The sequence below is a fragment of the Syngnathus typhle genome, linkage group LG18 (assembly GCF_033458585.1).
Source record: "Syngnathus typhle isolate RoL2023-S1 ecotype Sweden linkage group LG18, RoL_Styp_1.0, whole genome shotgun sequence".
Taxonomy (NCBI): Eukaryota; Metazoa; Chordata; class Actinopteri; order Syngnathiformes; family Syngnathidae; genus Syngnathus; species Syngnathus typhle.
In genome coordinates this window covers 9,861,944-9,878,503 of record NC_083755.1, presented here as the reverse complement: position 1 = coordinate 9,878,503, position 16,560 = coordinate 9,861,944, and the positions used below count along the sequence as shown (strand labels likewise).

General features: G+C 56.6%; 7 protein-coding genes across 15 annotated transcripts; 2 read left to right on the top strand and 5 right to left on the bottom strand.

Annotated features, from left to right (window-relative positions):
* Window positions 1-88: 88 nt before the first annotated feature.
* Window positions 89-1,594, bottom strand: ccr10 (chemokine (C-C motif) receptor 10). The gene has a single exon (XM_061264238.1). It carries the CDS (start codon window positions 1,115-1,117, stop codon window positions 176-178), a length of 942 nt encoding a protein of 313 aa, XP_061120222.1. The 5' UTR covers window positions 1,118-1,594; the 3' UTR covers window positions 89-175.
* A 166-nt stretch (window positions 1,595-1,760) lies between these two features.
* On the top strand, window positions 1,761-11,335 carry LOC133142748 (receptor activity-modifying protein 1-like). Of its 6 annotated transcripts, none has more exons than XM_061264249.1 (9): window positions 1,772-1,993; window positions 2,070-2,153; window positions 2,228-2,281; window positions 2,463-2,564; window positions 2,682-2,838; window positions 3,163-7,893; window positions 8,458-10,434; window positions 10,557-10,673; window positions 10,749-11,335. In XM_061264249.1, the coding sequence occupies exons 1-6, from the start codon at window positions 1,957-1,959 to the stop codon at window positions 3,425-3,427; spliced, it is 699 nt and encodes a 232-aa protein (XP_061120233.1). In that variant the 5' UTR covers window positions 1,772-1,956; the 3' UTR covers window positions 3,428-7,893; window positions 8,458-10,434; window positions 10,557-10,673; window positions 10,749-11,335. The 6 variants fall into 6 exon arrangements, with proteins under 6 accessions (XP_061120234.1, XP_061120233.1, XP_061120229.1 ...); XM_061264245.1 differs by having other exon boundaries at window positions 2,228-2,282; window positions 2,455-2,564; window positions 10,980-11,335; XM_061264244.1 differs by having other exon boundaries at window positions 2,228-2,282; window positions 2,455-2,564.
* Window positions 3,621-5,098, bottom strand: LOC133142743 (C-X-C chemokine receptor type 1-like). The gene is made up of 2 exons (XM_061264237.1): window positions 4,960-5,098; window positions 3,621-4,744 (listed from the first exon to the last, which is right to left on the bottom strand). Exon 2 carries the CDS (start codon window positions 4,740-4,742, stop codon window positions 3,657-3,659), a length of 1,086 nt encoding a protein of 361 aa, XP_061120221.1. The 5' UTR covers window positions 4,743-4,744; window positions 4,960-5,098; the 3' UTR covers window positions 3,621-3,656.
* On the bottom strand, window positions 5,195-6,561 carry LOC133142747 (uncharacterized). The gene is made up of 3 exons (XM_061264243.1): window positions 6,243-6,561; window positions 5,759-5,888; window positions 5,195-5,656 (listed from the first exon to the last, which is right to left on the bottom strand). Exons 1-3 carry the CDS (start codon window positions 6,544-6,546, stop codon window positions 5,230-5,232), a joined length of 861 nt encoding a protein of 286 aa, XP_061120227.1. The 5' UTR covers window positions 6,547-6,561; the 3' UTR covers window positions 5,195-5,229.
* Window positions 6,956-7,718, bottom strand: LOC133142750 (DELTA-sagatoxin-Srs1a-like). The gene is made up of 3 exons (XM_061264252.1): window positions 7,695-7,718; window positions 7,528-7,637; window positions 6,956-7,463 (listed from the first exon to the last, which is right to left on the bottom strand). The coding sequence occupies exons 2-3, from the start codon at window positions 7,629-7,631 to the stop codon at window positions 7,037-7,039; spliced, it is 531 nt and encodes a 176-aa protein (XP_061120236.1). The 5' UTR covers window positions 7,632-7,637; window positions 7,695-7,718; the 3' UTR covers window positions 6,956-7,036.
* On the bottom strand, window positions 11,238-13,439 carry rpp30 (ribonuclease P/MRP 30 subunit). Of its 4 annotated transcripts, none has more exons than XM_061264239.1 (12): window positions 13,084-13,439; window positions 12,896-12,954; window positions 12,676-12,732; window positions 12,542-12,607; window positions 12,403-12,474; window positions 12,236-12,325; window positions 12,045-12,161; window positions 11,953-11,982; window positions 11,848-11,885; window positions 11,700-11,779; window positions 11,571-11,630; window positions 11,238-11,483 (listed from the first exon to the last, which is right to left on the bottom strand). In XM_061264239.1, exons 1-12 carry the CDS (start codon window positions 13,256-13,258, stop codon window positions 11,407-11,409), a joined length of 921 nt encoding a protein of 306 aa, XP_061120223.1. In that variant the 5' UTR covers window positions 13,259-13,439; the 3' UTR covers window positions 11,238-11,406. The 4 variants fall into 4 exon arrangements, with proteins under 4 accessions (XP_061120223.1, XP_061120224.1, XP_061120225.1 ...); XM_061264240.1 differs by having other exon boundaries at window positions 12,239-12,325; XM_061264241.1 differs by lacking the exon at window positions 11,953-11,982.
* Window positions 13,406-16,032, top strand: LOC133142742 (zinc finger protein 497-like). Its single transcript, XM_061264236.1, has 5 exons — window positions 13,406-13,732; window positions 14,513-14,651; window positions 14,739-14,791; window positions 14,853-14,913; window positions 15,213-16,032. Exons 1-5 carry the CDS (start codon window positions 13,559-13,561, stop codon window positions 15,974-15,976), a joined length of 1,191 nt encoding a protein of 396 aa, XP_061120220.1. The 5' UTR covers window positions 13,406-13,558; the 3' UTR covers window positions 15,977-16,032.
* Window positions 16,033-16,560: the final 528 nt, after the last annotated feature.

Here is a 16,560-nt window from a genome sequence, read left to right as displayed (position 1 = left end):
GCAGATTGCAGCCCGGCACCTCTGACCATTCCAGCGCCCGCAATTGGACTCGAAGGTGGGCCGTCGATCGCATCAACACACATGACAATGCAGGCAGCCGCGTGGCTTTAATCAAGTGAGCGTGCAAACAAACAGACCGAGGCCAGGAAAGCGTGCACGGCACGTCGGCGTGGGATTACGGCGAGGCAACCCGGAGGCGCAGGAGGCGCAGCGCATCTCGGCGGAAGCGCTGGCCTGCCAGGACGTAGACGACGGGATTGAGGCAGCAGCGGGCGTACACCAGGCTGCGCGTGACGTACTCCAGCAGCGGGGCGCAAAGGGGCCGCGCCATCTTGACGCACAGCACCGCGCTGTGGGGCAGCTGGAAGAGCAGGAAGAGCGCCACCAGCGCCGCCATTAGCTTCAAGGTGCGCTGGCGCCGCCAGCCGCCAAAGGCCCCGCCCCCTACCGCCCACAAAACTCGAGCGATGCCGCCGTAGCACGCTGCCATCACCAAGAAGGACAGAGAGAAGACGCCCACGGCGATGCCAGCAGCGGCCTTTTTGACACGAGCGTCGGCCAGCATGCCGCAGTAGGCGGCGTCCCCGGAGCCCGCCACGCCCGAGAAGAGGACCTCAGGCAGGCTGAGGAGTGCCGCCGCCAGCCAGACCGTCACCGCTGGCCAAGCGCGGCGGCGAAGGCGGCGCCGTGCCGGGTCCACGGCCAGGTAGCGGTCGGCGGCGATGCATGCCAGCAGCAGCAGGCCGCCGTACGTGTTGACGGCGTAGACGGCGCGCACCGCCTTGCACGCCGGCGCCGAGAAGATCCAGCCCACGTTGGTGTCAGCCGCCTGCAACGGCAGCGTCAGCAGCAGCAGCAGATCGGCCAGCGCCAGCTGGAACAGGAGGGTGTCGGTGGCCGAGCGCCGGCGCTTGGCCGCAAAGGTGGCCACGGCCAGAAGGTTTCCCGCCACGCCCGACAAGAAGAAGGCGGCAAAGAGACACGTCTGGAACACCTTGATTACGGCCTCCTGCTCGCCCGCTTCGCACCAGTCGTCCTCCGTCCCCTGCCAATCCTCCAGCGACCAGTTGGCGTAGTCGCTAAAGTCCGAGGAGTGGTCGCCGAGGCCTGACGACATCCTGCCCACGGCAAAATAGCTGGAGCCAAAATAAACGAGAGCAGCTGCAAAGCTTGTCTTGCCATGGAGAAGCGCAAGCAAACGTGGGACTGGAGAATGCGCTTGGCGTGTTCCGCCGAGCGATCAAATCCACGATCGGCAAAGCGTTCATCAACCCAGCAAGAGTGAGGAGCAAGGGTCCCGCGTCAAGCGTGTTTGCGCAAAGCGCCTCCTCCTGACCTCGAAGGCACATTCAGCCAATCGAGAGACGGCCACCGCTCGCGGCTGACCTCCCCGTGGTCGCCGAGCCTTGGAGGTCGCCACGCCCGGCGGCAAAGCCACTTTTGCTTTGCTTTGCGCTTGGGACCCATTGCGGCTCAACCGCAAGCTTTTGCAAAGTCGTCTTTGAGTGTGAGGCCGAGGAGGTCACGCTTCCTGCTGCCGTTGCTGACACGCCCTGGGCCGTGCCGGCGTCTTGTGCATGCGTGCGTGCCACAGAGCGTGCGGCCCGCCACTTAACGAGGGAGGGAGGGAGGGCAGGGCAGGGCGGAAATCCCTAAAGAGGTTCTCAGGCTCTCTGAGTGGCTACAGGAAGTTGTTGTTGGCGCCTGCGCCCGCACTGACGCCGCACCTCAGCCTCTGTGTTGTTTTTCTTCTTCGGCTGCCATCCCCATGCGTGCTCGCTCCTTCGTGCTAGCGCCATTAGCTGCACTTAAGTCAGTCAAAACATGTCGCGCACGCCCTGTCGTACACAAACACATAGCGTGGAGCAGAGAGGGCGGAACTGGTTGCCCCCCCCGCCCTTTTAGCTCCCAGTTGACCAGTGTGCCCGGACAGTCTCCAGAAGACTTTGCATCAGGATGGGGTGGTCGCCGCTGGTGGTGCTTGTCATCACGGGTAAGTAGGCCGCCGCCGCCGCCGCCATTCCCGCTGGTCGTTATGTTTGGGCTCTTTGGACTTGTCGTGTTTGCAGCTTTGCTGAGCATGCGCACGCGCCAGCAGATGCAAGTCCAGCACATGCAAGTCCAGCCGACTGATCAAAGTGTCCTGGAGCAAAGTAAGATTGTCTCCTTTGTTCTCCTCGCTCTCTGATTGGCTGGCATTGTCGCAATGTCCCACGTCTCCTCGCAGCCGCCGTCCAGAACCTTTCGGAAGCATCCACCGGCCGCTACGACGCCACTGTTTGTGAGTGCCCGCAAGTCGGCGGTTGCGAGCGAGCGACGGACTTGAGAGTCCTCCCATCGGCAGTGGTGGCGGTCTTGATGCTTTCGCCTTTGGCCTTGCCATCACATTGGCGCCTTTGGGCTCTCCATTTTCATGCTGTCAGTCGTATTTTGTTTGTTTTTGTTCTCTTTGGGGGGTGCAGACACGCCCGAGGCAGGAAAGGAAAGAGAGAGCCTGTCGGAAGAGCAGCTGATTCGAGTCCATGACGAACTTGAGAAGGAAACCTTCATCGCTGAAAATGACGGTTCGTTTGCAACAAAGCCATAAAGTCGCACCCGCGCTATCGTCTGTTTGGCTCATTCTGTGTGCGCGACTGCGCGTGTATGCGCGCGCGCGCGCGCGCACGCACGCATGCATGCAGAGAGCTTTCAGGAAGTGGAGGACTCCGAGCCGCTCGGCGCCGCTTGTCGCGTCGATGACTTGGCAGAGTTGAGCGCGGCCGTCTGCACTTCGCCCTTTGAGCAGCAGATGGCGTCGTTGGAGGAGGACGCGCGCTGCGTGCTGGACCGCGTCATCGGGTAAGGAAAATATGCTGTTGGATGCGCGGATTAAGATCGCGCCGCGCCGCGCTGGGATTTGCACGGACCGGACCGGACCGGACCGGCCTGGATGATTGCAGCGAGTAGGCAGTCGGTTTGAATTTCTGCCGCCGCCCAGTTCCGCGCCATCCAAATCCCTGCGCGCCGCCACCGCGACGACGTCATAGTGAGCGACCGGCAAACTTTGCCAAAGCCTAACGTTTCGCTCGATTTGGGACGTGTGAGTTTTCGGGCCCGTCGCTCCCTCGGAATTCGCTCGGGTGGTGACGGAGGCTAAAGGCGTGACTTTGGTGTCGCCCGCAGCGCCTACAACCAACTGAGCGTGTGCCTGGAGAGCCTGTCCCACTGGTGCGGCTGCTACTACCCCAACGGCGCCGTCCACACGGCTTTCCTGCGCGTCCACTCGGCCTTCTTCGGTCGCTGCCGACCCCGGGCCCCGGAGCGGCAGCCGGAGGACGCGCCCCGCCTCCTGGTGCTCTGCCTCACGCTGGCGCCCGTCGCCCTGGTCCCGCTGCTAGTCTCCGCCGCCGCGGCCCGGTGCCGACCGATGACCGCCGGGAGCCAATAAAAAACAAAAAAACAGCAAAAAAAAAACAACAACCTGATTTGCAATTGGTTTTGGCGAGTGACATTTGATTGGCCACTTTCGATCAGCGGTGGTGGTGGCGGCTTTTGGACTTGCATTTTGGGGCGGTCATTTTTGACCTCGTGATGCTCTTATGTGGCCTTTGGTTTTCTAGTGATTGCTCAGAAAAGCTCGGTGGGATCCATGGTTTTATTGCCGAGACCATTTCCTTTCACGCCACGGCGCCCTGCCCCTCTGACATCTGCGACGTGGACCTGCTGAACTTGGAGCCCGATGGGCGCTCTTGTCGGGCCTTGGCGCAAAGAAGCGCTTTGGCGTTCCGGCGGAACCTCTCGCCCACAAAGGCATAGAGGAGCGGGTTGATGGCGCAGTGCAGCAGCGCCAGGCCGTTGCTGAGGACCAGCGCGGCGCTGACCGAACGTCGCACCCCGCAGTCGAAGGCCGCCGGGTGGGCTCTCAGCAGCGTGTCAGCCATCATGGCCAGGTGGTACGGCGTCCAGCACAGCAGGAAGGCCGCCACCACGGCCGTGATGACCCGCATAGCGCGGTGCTTGTGGAAGCCCCGCGTGCGCAGCAGCCGCGCCACCGTCACGCCGTAGCAGGCCAGCATGACGCCCAGCGGCAGCAGGAAGCCCAAAAGGTGGCGCAGGGTGCGCGTGGCCACCCTCCAGGCCGAGGCGCTGCCCACGTCAAAGCTCTCGGCGCAGACCGTCCGGCGCGGGTCGGGCCCAGCCGCCTCATTGAAGAGCGCCGGCAGCGCCAGGACGGCGCCCAGCGCCCACACGGCGCCGCACGCCAGCCGGCCGCACCTCCTCCGCGAGCGCCCCGCCGCCCGCTCGGCCCGCACGATGACCAGGTAACGGTCGACGCTGATGCAGGCCAGGAACAGCACGCTGGTGTAGAAGTTGGCTTCGAAGATCAGGCTGAGCGCTTTGCAGGCGCCGTCGCCGAAGATCCAGCCGTCGGCCGCCGCCGCCGCCGCTGCCCAGAAGGGGACGGTCAGTGCCATCAGGCCGTCGGCCGCCGTCAGGTGGAAGAGGAACACGTCGGAGGAGGTCAGCGAGCCCCGGCCCCGCGCCATCACCAGCGCCACCAGTAGATTTCCGGGGACGGCCAACAGGAAGACGGCGGCCAGCAGCACGCACAGCGCCGCCGACATGACCCGACCCGGCGGACGCGCTCGGCAGGAAAGCGTGTCGGGGTCGGCCACCCACACGGAAAGGTTGCTCCCCGGGCCGAGCGAGGTGTTGGCCGCGTCCAAGTAATCGCCGTAATCGAAGGGCACGATGATGGACATGGCTGCGTGGGAAACGAGACACGTCAATGGGACTTGACGAGGGTGACGACAAGCGAAGCAAAGCCAAGCGGGAAGTGGTCAGGCTTTGGCAAATGACAGCAATTGGCCCAAAGAACAGAGAAGAAAGCAGTTTGGAATGCAGGCCAATGTTTTGTCGGACACCTTTTGGCATTTGCGTCTAATGATGCCAAAAGCAAGCCCGCCGGGAGAGACTCACCTGCTGACGGGTAGCCTGGAGACCCAAAACAAAGGCGGAACTCGACGCTCTTGCCCCCAGCGTCAGGCCTGTCCCAATTTCCTGTTGCGAGGCAGTAGCAGCGCTTCCTCCTCGGAGAGCAGCCCACTTCCCGAGCGTCTCTTCCAACTTGCAGCAGCCGACTGACCGGCCGACCGGGGACAATAATTTGACCCCACCCCCCACCCCAGCCCCTGACAAAAAAGAGCGCAGCCGCTTTTGTTTAAGCTTGCTTTATTTGAGCGCTGCACTTCATTGGCGGAAGTGCAAGTCCCACAGCTCCACCTTCATGATGGCCCTGCCCATGGGCGACATGGTGACCTTGACGTCCATCTTGCCGCTCTCGTAGTTCAGGCCGCAGCCGTTGGCCTTCTGCCGCACGAAGTTCTTCAGCTCCTTGGCTTCGTACATCTCCTCGTAGAGCTTCTTGTCGGTCTCGCGCTCTTTGGGGAACACGCCCACCGCCACCCAGTTCTTGTAGAAGGTGTAGTCGTAGGGCACAGAGAACATGATGGCCAGCTTGGCCACGGCCGCCGCGCCCTCAAAGATTTCGTAGGTGAGCACGCCCACCGCGCCCGAGGTGGCCGCGTCCGTCTTGTTGAAGTTGCACACTTCGGTGCACATGGGCCGCACGGTGGGCTGCGGGGGACTGTGGCAGTCGCCGTTCTCCATGTGCACCCTGTCGAGACATGGGGGAAGGAGGGAGGGAGGGAGGGAGGTAGTAGCAGGCTGGCGCCTATGTGCGTGGATTTGGGACTGCTCGCGCCGGCCGACGTCTTACCGGGGGTGCCTGAGGACAAAGCCGCCAGTCAGGTTGCTGATCTCGATGGTCACGTTCCTGCGGCTCTTCTGGTTGGCCGACAAAGCTTCGGCGGACTCCATGGACGACCTCTGAACAAGACCTACGTATACTGACAAAAAGCGCATTCATTTTGCAACTGCCATCACCAAAATCCATGCAGCCTTTTCGCTCGCCCAACCCCCAAAACGGGTTCAGCCAGTTCCGCCGCCGCCACGATTGGTGCCAAACTGTCAAATGGACCCAATTGCGATCTGGCCCTATGCTGGCCATCGGCAGAAAATGAAGCGCGAGCTTCCGAGGCAAGCGGCGGTCCTGTGAGAGCCCCCTACCTCCCTCCCTCCTTCCACGGCCAGCCCTTCTCAAGCGCCACTTGCAAAAGCCGATGGAGCGTTTGACATATGTCACACGCCGAGAGAGAAACTTTGAGAGGAACGAGCAGCCCGACCTCGGCTCGCTTGCTTACCTGGAAGGAGGACAGCACGGGCGCTGGCTGACTGATTGACTGGGCACAAGTGGCAAGCACAAGACTCGGTGTCACTGCTGCGTTCTCCGCCGCCTGTGGGCGGGGCCGTCTCCGCCCGCCCGCCGGCGGGGCGGGGTCGGACCAAATGTCGCACGCAGCCAGACAGGCTTTTGTCTTCGTGGACGGCCGAGCCGGTCGGACCGGCGTCGTCGGCGTTTGCCGGCTTTGGCAAGGCGACTGGACGGTTGACATTCCTTGCCTCGGCGCACCTGCTCTGCCGCACCAAGGGCCGCGACCTCCTCATTCCGTGTCTATTGTGTGTGGAGGTGGCCTGTTGTATTTGGCGTGGTGTTTTCCAAGCAGTGGGAAAGGCCGAGAGGGGGGGGGCGGATGGTCGGGGAGCCCGCCGCCGGCTGACTGAGCATGCGTGGAAAGAATGCTCCTTTTGGCTTTCATGTGTGTTCGCATGCTTGGTGTGTGTTTAGTTTTCATTGCGTTCACATGCGTGCGTGTGCGTGCGTGCGTGCATGTGTCGAGGTCTCATGTCAGACGCAAGCTCGGAGGGCGCTTTCCATCTAGCGTACAATGCAGCTTTAGCATCTTGTGCGTTAGAAGTTTCCGCATGTGGCGTCGTGCGTTTGCACCTTTGGAAGGTTCGGAGCACGACCGTTTCTGCGGGTGTTTGACCCTTGACAGAAGAAAAGAGGCGGAGCTTTGCTTCGGGTGCCGGCCAGGCGGCGCTTTTTATTGAAGTCACCCAATGCCATCCCGCGCCGTGCGAGGCGAGCGGCCCCTCAGACCCCCTTGTCGTGGATCTCCAGCTTGAGGACGGCGCGGCCTTCGTCGGACATGCAGGCTTCCACGTCCACTTGGCGGCCGCGGTGCTCTACGCCCGAGCCATCGGCCCGGTGGCGCTTGAAGTTGCTTTCCTCCTTGGACTCGTACATGAGCTCGTAGAGCTTGTGGTCGGTGGCCGTGGTCTTGGGGAACACGCCGACGCTCACCCAGTTCTTGTAGAAGGTGTAGTCGAAGGGCACGGAGAACATGACGGCCACCATTTCGTTGCATTCCTTCTTGTGCATGTGGAAGAGCTCGTAGGTGAGCACGCCCACGGCACCCGAGGCCGTGTTGTCATCTTTGGTGAAGGAGCACACCTCTCCGCGGCCCACACGCACCGTGGGCTGCGGCGGGCTGTAGGAGAACCCGCTCTCCATGTGCAACCTGCCACGACGACACACAGCGTCAAGCAAAGCGGCCAGCCCGATGCGGTCGATTCGCTGCTTACTTGGGGTTGTGGAGGCAGAACGCAGAGGTCAGATTGAGGACCTCCACGGTGCAGTTGCGGTTGGTGGTCAGGTGCATGGCGTGCGACTCGGCCGTCTCGGGCATGCTGGCCTAAAACAAATCACCTTTACCGTCGGCGGTGGTGCCACTCGCCGCGCATTTACTCACTTTGGTCGGGGTCACGTGGCGGCGGCGACGACGGCAATGGGGAAGAGCAAAGACGACTCGAGTCCCTCAGCGGGCGACAGGCTGCAATGTCTGGCAAAAGCTGCCCGGCGTTTTGCGTGGAGACAAGGCGGAGGGAGGAAACGCCCTCGGACGCGCCTCAACCGGCTGGAAAAAGAAAGGCGCCAAACTTCCCAGACAGGTTTGTCCAACCCAACTGCTTATCCAAGTCCATGTCTGTATGTTTAAGTTCATCCAGTAGCGTCAGCCCCGCCCAAAAATTGTAATGTGCATTTTAGTGAGGGAAACAAATACTTCATAGTTGTATAGATTCAAGATTCAAGAGTTTTTATTCGCCATGTTTGAGCGTGCGAAACAAGGAATTTGACTACGGTAAAACACACCCTCTGTTCAACATTTAGGTGACTAACAACACTCAGGCCATGTGAAAAATGGCAAAAACAGTGTAAACAAATTCAAAAAAGGTGTGAAGAGCAGGATGTTATTGCACAGTAATGACTCTGAGACTCTTAAGAGTGCATGGTGTGAGTTCATCAGAGCAACAGCCTGAGGAAAGAAGCTATCTCTGTCTGCTGGTTTTGGCGTACCGAGCGAGCTCCATAACGCCGTGCGGAGGGGAGTAGTTCAAACAGACTGCAACCTGGGTGAGGAGGGTCTGTAGAGATGTTCGTTGCACGTTTCCTGGTCCTGGACAGGTACAAGTCTTGGATAGATGGGAGGTTGATTCCAATGATCTTTTCTGCAGTCCTGATTGTCCGTTGCAGTCTGTGCTTGTCGACAGTGATGGAGGCCAATCCAAACCAGACAGTGATGGAGGTGCAGAGGACAGACTGGATGATGGCAGTGTAGAAGGTCTTCAGAAGCTTTCGCGGCAGGTTGAACTTCTTGAGCGGTCTCAGGAAGTACAGCCTCTGCTGGGCCTTCTTCCGGACAGAGTGTATGTGGCCGGTCCATTTCAGGTCCCGAGGGATTGTGGTTCCCAGGAACTTGAAGGTGTCTGTGGAGAGAATAGTATTACTGCGGATAGTGAGGGGTAAAAGTGGTGAAGGGTCTCGCCTGAAGTCCACTGTCATCTCCACGGTCTTGAGCGGGTTCAGCTCCAGGTGGTTTTGGCTGCTCCAGTGAACCAGCCGCTCCACCTCTTGTCTGTACGCAGTCTCATCACCGTCCTAGATCAGTCCGATGAGAGTGGTGTCGTCTGCATACTTCAGGAGCTTCACAGGAGAGTTACCTGAGGAGAGATCATTGGTGTAGAGCAGTGCTTCTCAATTATTTTCTGTTACGCCCCCCCCTAGCAAGAAGAAAACTATTCGCGCCCCCCCTCCCCACCGTGACTATCCTAACTTGTCTTGTAAGTCGTAAAATGTTGCACTGTCGCAAACGTGACAGAAGTAACAATGAGAGCGCCACTGCCCCCTGCTGTAGTAAACGCGCAATTACACTTTATTCTAGTACTGCCAAAAAAAAAGCCTGTTCCCCAGGGTCACACGCGCCCCCCCAGGAATAGCACCGCGCCCCCCAAGGGGGGCGCGCCCCACTATTTGAGAAGCACTGGTGTAGAGAGAGAGTATAGTGAGTGGATAAAGCTTTTACCTTATGTTTGGGGGAACTAGTGATGTGCATTCCAGTTCTTTTAAGTGAACCACATCTTTGTAACCAGTTCACTCAAAAGATTCGTTCAAACAAATTGTTCAACGAATCCCCCCCCCCCCCCACACACACACACACGGATCCGTTTTTCTTTTTTTATAAAAACTTATAAAAAAAACTTTAAAAAACTTAAATTTTGCGCATTATACATGAAAAAAAACGGTATTTCCTGATTGAGGGGCCAGGGGTGTCAGGATCCAGTCCTCGGGGGCCAAGGTGTGTTTAACAAGGGAAACTTGGAAAACATGTAGGGATCCGGCCCCCGAGGAAAGGAGTTTGACACCCCTGCGTGCACATACGGACACAGCCATGAGGGTGCCAATTCGGACACAGACGAGTTTTCACTGACAAATACAGTTGAACTATTTCTGCAAGATTCTGCTGCTATCTCGTGAGAAACAAGCGTCACTACAGATGACGACTGATCTTTTTTTCCCGCTCAACTTTCTTTTTCTTTTTTCAATTCAACCTTTTATTCAAACATTAGGTTTCCGCCCAACTTACTTGGTCAATCATTGTTGAAACAGAGTGACGTCATTCACGGGGCATGAGAAGTACAATTTCCGGCATCTGTTTAACAGTTCAAGATAATGGATAATTCAAAATAATGAGATTGAAAAATACAAGCCAAAATGGCTATAGGTTAAAAATGGAAGTGCGGAAAAAAAGCTTTGGTAGTAGTCAGGGATAGAAGGGCTACGAATTGCTTTTCTAGCAATAACTTGTAGCTTTGCTGCAAATGTGTCCGCACAGTCTCTGCAACTGCGCCGCTATTTGCGATTTTGTTTTGAAGAGGGTTTTTTTCCAACGGAAGTGACGTCTCGTGACTTAGCCAATTTGAAGTCGAAGTCCGGCCAGGCAGGACCTGCTGTTGGTTCCATTCGGAGGCAAGACAGGCGAGAACAACCAAGCGATGGCTCTAAATGTCAAAACATCGCGTGTTCTCCTCTTCCATTGATGTTAGCCTATCTTCGGACTAAGCAGATGTTAGCCGGCCGTTTTTAGCATGCAGCAAGAGCAGCTCGTCAAGAGATGTTGGGGGCCGGAAGCGGATCATTGCAGTTTCACACCGGTAAGAGTTTGTTGTTGTTATTGTAATTAAATGTGTGTGACGTATATGTCTGGCGTTTGTTGTCGTTAAATGTGTGTGACGTGTTTGTTTGTCTGGCGTGTGTTGAAATGTTGGTGCACAAGAAACGGGTCCGCTTGGAGGCGGGACTTAAAGACGGAGGTGGTCCAATGGAAATGCTTCCCGCTTTGTTTGGGAGTCATCGCGAGGAGGAGAATGTGGCGGGGCGTGTGGTGCAGCAGGTCGGTCTCGGCTGACGTGACGTTTTCTTCACACTCTCTGCTTGCTATGGCTACCTGACCCAAGTGTCTGTGCAGGTGTGCAGTTTCAGACCCGGAAGCACACCGCTCGCTTGCCCCAGATGTCTCGCAGGCGAGCCGGTACCGCACCAGAACCGCGACATGCACGCGTGTGACAATACAAGAACACACATTTGTCATTCCATGTCGATGTCACACACACATCTTTGGCTGCCTCAATTGTTTTGACTTGTTTGAATGCGCTTGGGCTAAGCCACACGTAGGTGATGACATCATTGTGTCTTTCAGGGTCACATCAACCACATGATGCCCGCAGGAGGTGGGGTTTCCACTAACCCCTGCAGCTGACTGCTCGAGTTGATGACAAGAATGAAGAACCAGAAAATGGATAAAGCTGTTTCCTTGGGCTGAGCCCATTCCATCCCCGGCCCAACTTGTTGCCTGGCGCCCCCGTCGACTTGGAATGCACTGACTCTTTTGATATCACTCCCTCTACACTGACAAGAAAACTTTATGTACAATTTGCCAAAATGAAACAATCAGAAATCAAGTAGGACTTTTATTCAGCGAACCTCCTGACGTACATTTTGACTTTGAATCAGGGGCTAATTAAAAAGAAAAAAAAAAAAACATCTGTTAACCTATCATTCTAGTAGCTTCACTTTCTTACACTTGATAGCAGGAGTGGGCAGAGCAAATCATTGGGCCGCCTAGCTCAGTCAGTCAGCTGACTTTTGAGTCTCTTGGCGGCGGGAGCACGCCCTTTCTCCGCGTCGTCTTTGCCGCTGTCCCCTGCCGAGGAAAGCACAATGAATGAGTAGGCCCCGCCCCGTTTAACCTTCAGACTTCCATCGAGTAAAGGGCGGGGCTCCTGCTGACCGGCAGAGTCGCCAACGCTCTTTTTGGTCGAAACGACGCCACTCGCTGTCTTTCTGGTTTCTGCAGCAACAAAACAAACAAAACTAAGACACGCCTGCAATGTAAGCGCCGCCCACTTTGACCACTTACCCGCGTGCAACAAAAGCGAGCGACAAATGCAGGAAACCGAGCGCTTAGCATCATCTTCAGACAGACCCAGCAATGAGCACCTGAGGCTGTGTCAGGAAAATGCGTATTTGTGAGGGCCCAGAGGAGCTGTGGGCGGGGTCAAGGATACAGGTTGATGATGTCATAAGGTCCCCGCAGTTCCAGAAGCTGAAAACACAACGGCATGTCAAAACACACGTGATGGTTCAAAAAACGCAACGGGCGCCGGCCACACCTTTGTCGCTGCACTCGTCACCAGCACGTTCTAAAAGACACGAGGGCGGCCAATGATCAAGTTAATCATGATGTTGTCATCACCCTCCTCACCTTCCCTCTGCAGGCCTGCGCCAGGTTAACAGCGTTTGCGATGGTGTAACGTCTCATGGTGGCGTCTCTGATGGCAGCCGCGTATGACACTTCGAACGCCACGCCCCTCCCGACAGCCTACGTTACGTGTACGTGCGCTTTTAGTGAGTCTGATTCATTGTTTGCGTGATTCATTTGAAATGATATGTCACCACGTTGACTGGAGCTCTCTTGAAGAAGAAGGGGAGTTTCTCCGTCACCACCACGCTGATCACGTCGACCTCTAACTGCGTACACGCCGCCTATGACGACAACACCGACCGGCAATGGGCGGGTTGTATATTTTGTTTGATTTTGGGAGTGCATGTACGCGTCTCACGTGAAAAAGTTTTTCCGTTGTCGGTTGCACCGCCAACAGGTCAAAGTCGGCGTATTCGGTCGGGTTTGGCCTCTGCGCACACAGGCACGACAATGTTTCGGGTGCTTTTCAAATGATACTTGACGCAAGAAGTACTTACCCAGTGACTCAGTTCGGACATCACCAGCGTCAGTCTGTTGAGCACTCGGATTGGTCGAGAGCGACCCTGCGCCAATGAAATGTAGTTGCGGTGTCAACACATGTACGGACGAAGTCCAGGGAATTGCCGTTTACCTGGATGATGGGCAGCTGATCAATCAGTTCCTCAATCGGCTTGGGTGACGGAATTGCCTATAGGCGGGAAAATACAGTCATGACTTTATCGCCTTCAGTGTGCTTTTGCTTGAGTGAGTGAGTGAGTGAGTGAGTGAGTGAGTGAGTGAGTGAGTGAGTGAGTGAGTGAGTGAGTGAGTGAGTGAGTGAGTGACGGAACGAGGGAGGGAGTGAGTTTCACCTCTTTCTTTTTGCCAGTAGGCTCAAACGTGTAGTTGACGGCCACTGTGGAGTATCCAACTGCACGAAAACCACACAATTAACTTGTTGATCCTTATTCCTATATTGCAGCACGCGCTGTTAACTTTGGTAACCTAGCTCTCTTGAGCTCTATCCAAGGGCTTTAGAGTTTAGTGTCACAAGACTCACGGTGAGCTGCCGTGTCGATGAGTTGCTGCATGATGCCTTTCTCTGCCGAGAAAGTCAAGTTTAAATCCATAAAAACTGACATGATGCTGACGACGATGGAAGGAACCGCATGTGGACCGAAACGCCGAAATGCCTTTTGGGAAATGAAGTTGTTGTGCGGGCTGGGGCGGGCCATCGAAGACGAAGCTGAAGTCTACGATTATGCCACAAGACGCTGATTCTTTTGATTTTTTTTTCGCACAAGCGACGGATTTGAATATTTTACACTCAATTGCGATTATAACTTTGACTTTTTTACCCTTCCACTTCCGGAAGTGTGAACCGGAAACGGAATCTAGTCAAACTCTTCCGGGGTAGTGCCATCACGCTGTGAGCGTCAGCCGTCGCCGGAAAGGTTTGTCTAGCGCCTTGTGAAAACGTCGAATCGAGTGGAAATACTCGAAGTGCCAAGAAGAGTCGTCGGTTCGGCGACGAGATGAGCGTGGACGTGCACGCGCAGCTAGCCGCCGTCATGGAGGCGCTCGTGCATGCCGCCGTGGCCGAGCTCCACAAGCAGCAGGAAGACGGAAGCAGCCCGACGAACGACGCCCACCCTGGAGACGAAGCTCCGTGGGCGGCCACCCGACGCAGAGAGAGACGCGAGAGGCTGGTGAGTCGCCCGTAGACCGCGGACTCGTACGAATGGACTAACAATGTTGCTTACTCGCCGTCGGGAGAAGTGAAACCACCGGCGGCCATCTTGCGCTGCCACTACCCGCGGTGTTTTCTGTCTCTTCGGCCATAATGCCGCCGTGCAAGTTTCATGAGTAGGTATCCGTTATGTCTTTTATCTCCGAGTGCGCCTCAAAGTTTCGCCCACAGCGTGTTGTCATGTTGTGTATGTACTTGACTTGCGATAGCAAACCAGTTGACTGCTTCACTTTCACTTAGGCTATAAAAATAGCTAGCCAAGTGATTTGGAGCATCTGTTTACCTTGCGGGCTTTTAGCTTAATGTGGGAGGAATTCACACTTTGACTCCACTTTGCGGGAGTAAAAAGTTGGTTGGTTAGTCAAAGTCAAGAAAGTCAAAGTCTGCTTTATTGTCAACTTCTGCACGTGCCGAGACACACAAAGAAAGGTTAGAATTGGATTGTTGTTTTTGTTCGTGTCACGTGTTTTGCAAAGCACCTTGGTACAGCTGCGGCAGTTGTGAAAGGCCTATATGAGTAAGTGTTAGTAGAGGAAGCACAACGGTGGTATATTCCACCATGCCAAAACACGAGTCATCTGGCTTTGAGCCCCAAGCGGTTTTGCCATCTTGTTCCCTCATCCGATGTGATGTTGGTGTCTTGCGCTCCAAACTGCACCCATGTCTGTATGCTACGGTCGCCCGGCCCGTGGCCCCCGACTTGTGTTTAGCGCCGGCGTGACGTCGACTTCTGGCCTAGGTATGCTTTGCCGCCATCTTGGAGACACTGGCCAATGAGGCTTTGGGGAAGATCAACAACATTGTGGACGACGTCAAACTGAGACGAGCCGGCGACAAGACGGCGCCGATCGCCATCGTCCTCAACAAGGCCTGCGTGGGTATGCGCCGAGCCCTCTGCTGGCGATGTTGCGGCTCACCGAGCTAATTGGCCGTCTGTCTGTCTGTGTGTCTGTCCGCCCGCACAGAGGCTGAGCACTCGTACGGCGCACCGCCCCGCCACACCCCCGCGCTGCCTCAGGTAAGCCCGCACGCAGGATTGGCCTGCTTGGCTGCCCTCGCTGATGGATTTATGGGCGCAGGAGCCACCGCCGGATGAGCCGCCGTTGATCCGACACAGACGCCTGGACGCCATCGCTGAGCGTGAGGGCCCCTTTACGCCTGTAGCAAAGCGGATACTGCACTCATTCCCATTTGGGCAAATTCCTGTTGCCGCTCAGTCTCTCAACCCAAATGTTTTTTTGTTTGTCCTGTCTCGAGGACTTGACTTCATAGAGATGCAGTCACATTGCGCCGACCGCAGCCAAAGGGCTGTGTTGCAATGGCAACAGATAGGAGGGCGTGGCGTGACATGTGCAAAGAGGCCTGGTCAAAGCCACACCTCCTTTTGAGTGCAACTCTCTGGCTGACATTGCCTGCTTCTCATTTTTGTCCCCCGGCAGGCACCGGACCGGATGCGGTGGCTTCGGGCACCGCGCTGGATCCCGATGCTTGCGCGCACCGCGGCAAGTCCTCCTTGTCTCCGGGACGGGAGAAGCCGTTCGCCTGCGAGCTCTGCGGCCGTGGTTTCACCCTGAGGCAAAACCTGCAGCGGCACACCCGCAGCCACATGGGCGTCAAGTCGTTCGGCTGCGGCCTGTGCGGGAAAGGCTTCACGCGCGCCGTGGCCCTCAGGACCCACCAGCTGATCCACACGGGCCAGAAGCCCCTCAAGTGCCACGAGTGCCCCAAAAGCTTCCGGCACGCGGCCAACCTGAAGAACCACCTGCGCGTCCACAGCAGCGCCCGGCCCTTCGCCTGCGATGTGTGCCCCAAGACTTTCCGCCAGGCGGTCAACCTGAAGATCCACCGGCGCGTGCACACGGGCGAGCGGCCCTACGCCTGCCGGCAGTGCGGCAAGACTTTCAGCCAGCAGAGCAGCCTGAACACGCACGGCCGCACGCACTCGGCCCAGCGGCCCTTCGCCTGCCAGTCCTGCCTCAAGAGCTTCAACAACGCCAACAGCCTAAAGCTGCACGTGCGCGTGCACACGGGCGAGCGGCCTTACGCCTGCGACGTCTGCGCCAAGACCTTCACCCAGGGCAGCCACCTGCGCACGCACAAGACTCACGTGCACGACGGCGGCAAACGCTTCATCTGCGACAAGTGCGGAAAGGGCTACGCCAACGGCCGCAACCTCAAGATGCACAAGTGCGGCTACACTTGATACATGTCATGTCCTCTCCTCATTTCTCTCCAATAAAGGCTTTGGTCGTATACCCACCCGCTGTGAGCTTGTGTGTTTCACTGGAAGAACGTCCGAATACCAAAGTTTCAACATACGATGTGAAATTTAATCAAATACTTGATGATTTCCTTACAATTAAAACGGTCAAAAGTCAAAGTCAGCTTTATCGTCAATCTCTTTACATGTCAAGACACACAAAGAAACCGAAATTACGTTTCCTCTATCCCACGGTGACCAGACATAGTACACAATAGACATACAAGTAAACGAAACAAAATGAAAACAAGAAGGCACAAACAATAAATAATAAGATCAAACAAAGAGTGAGCGGGGTGACTCACATCAATCACAATCGCGGTTGCCTTGCGGGTGAGATGGGAGATGTAAATGTCTTTCAAGGAGGGGAGTGAAGCACCAATAATCTTACCAGCCGTGTTCACTATGCGCTGCAGGGCCTTCATGTTGTAGTCAGTGCAGCTACCACCCCAAACAGCAATACAGCTGGAGAGAGAGGACGCTCTCAATGGTGCCACGGTAAAACGTAGTCATGACGGCCGGAGGAG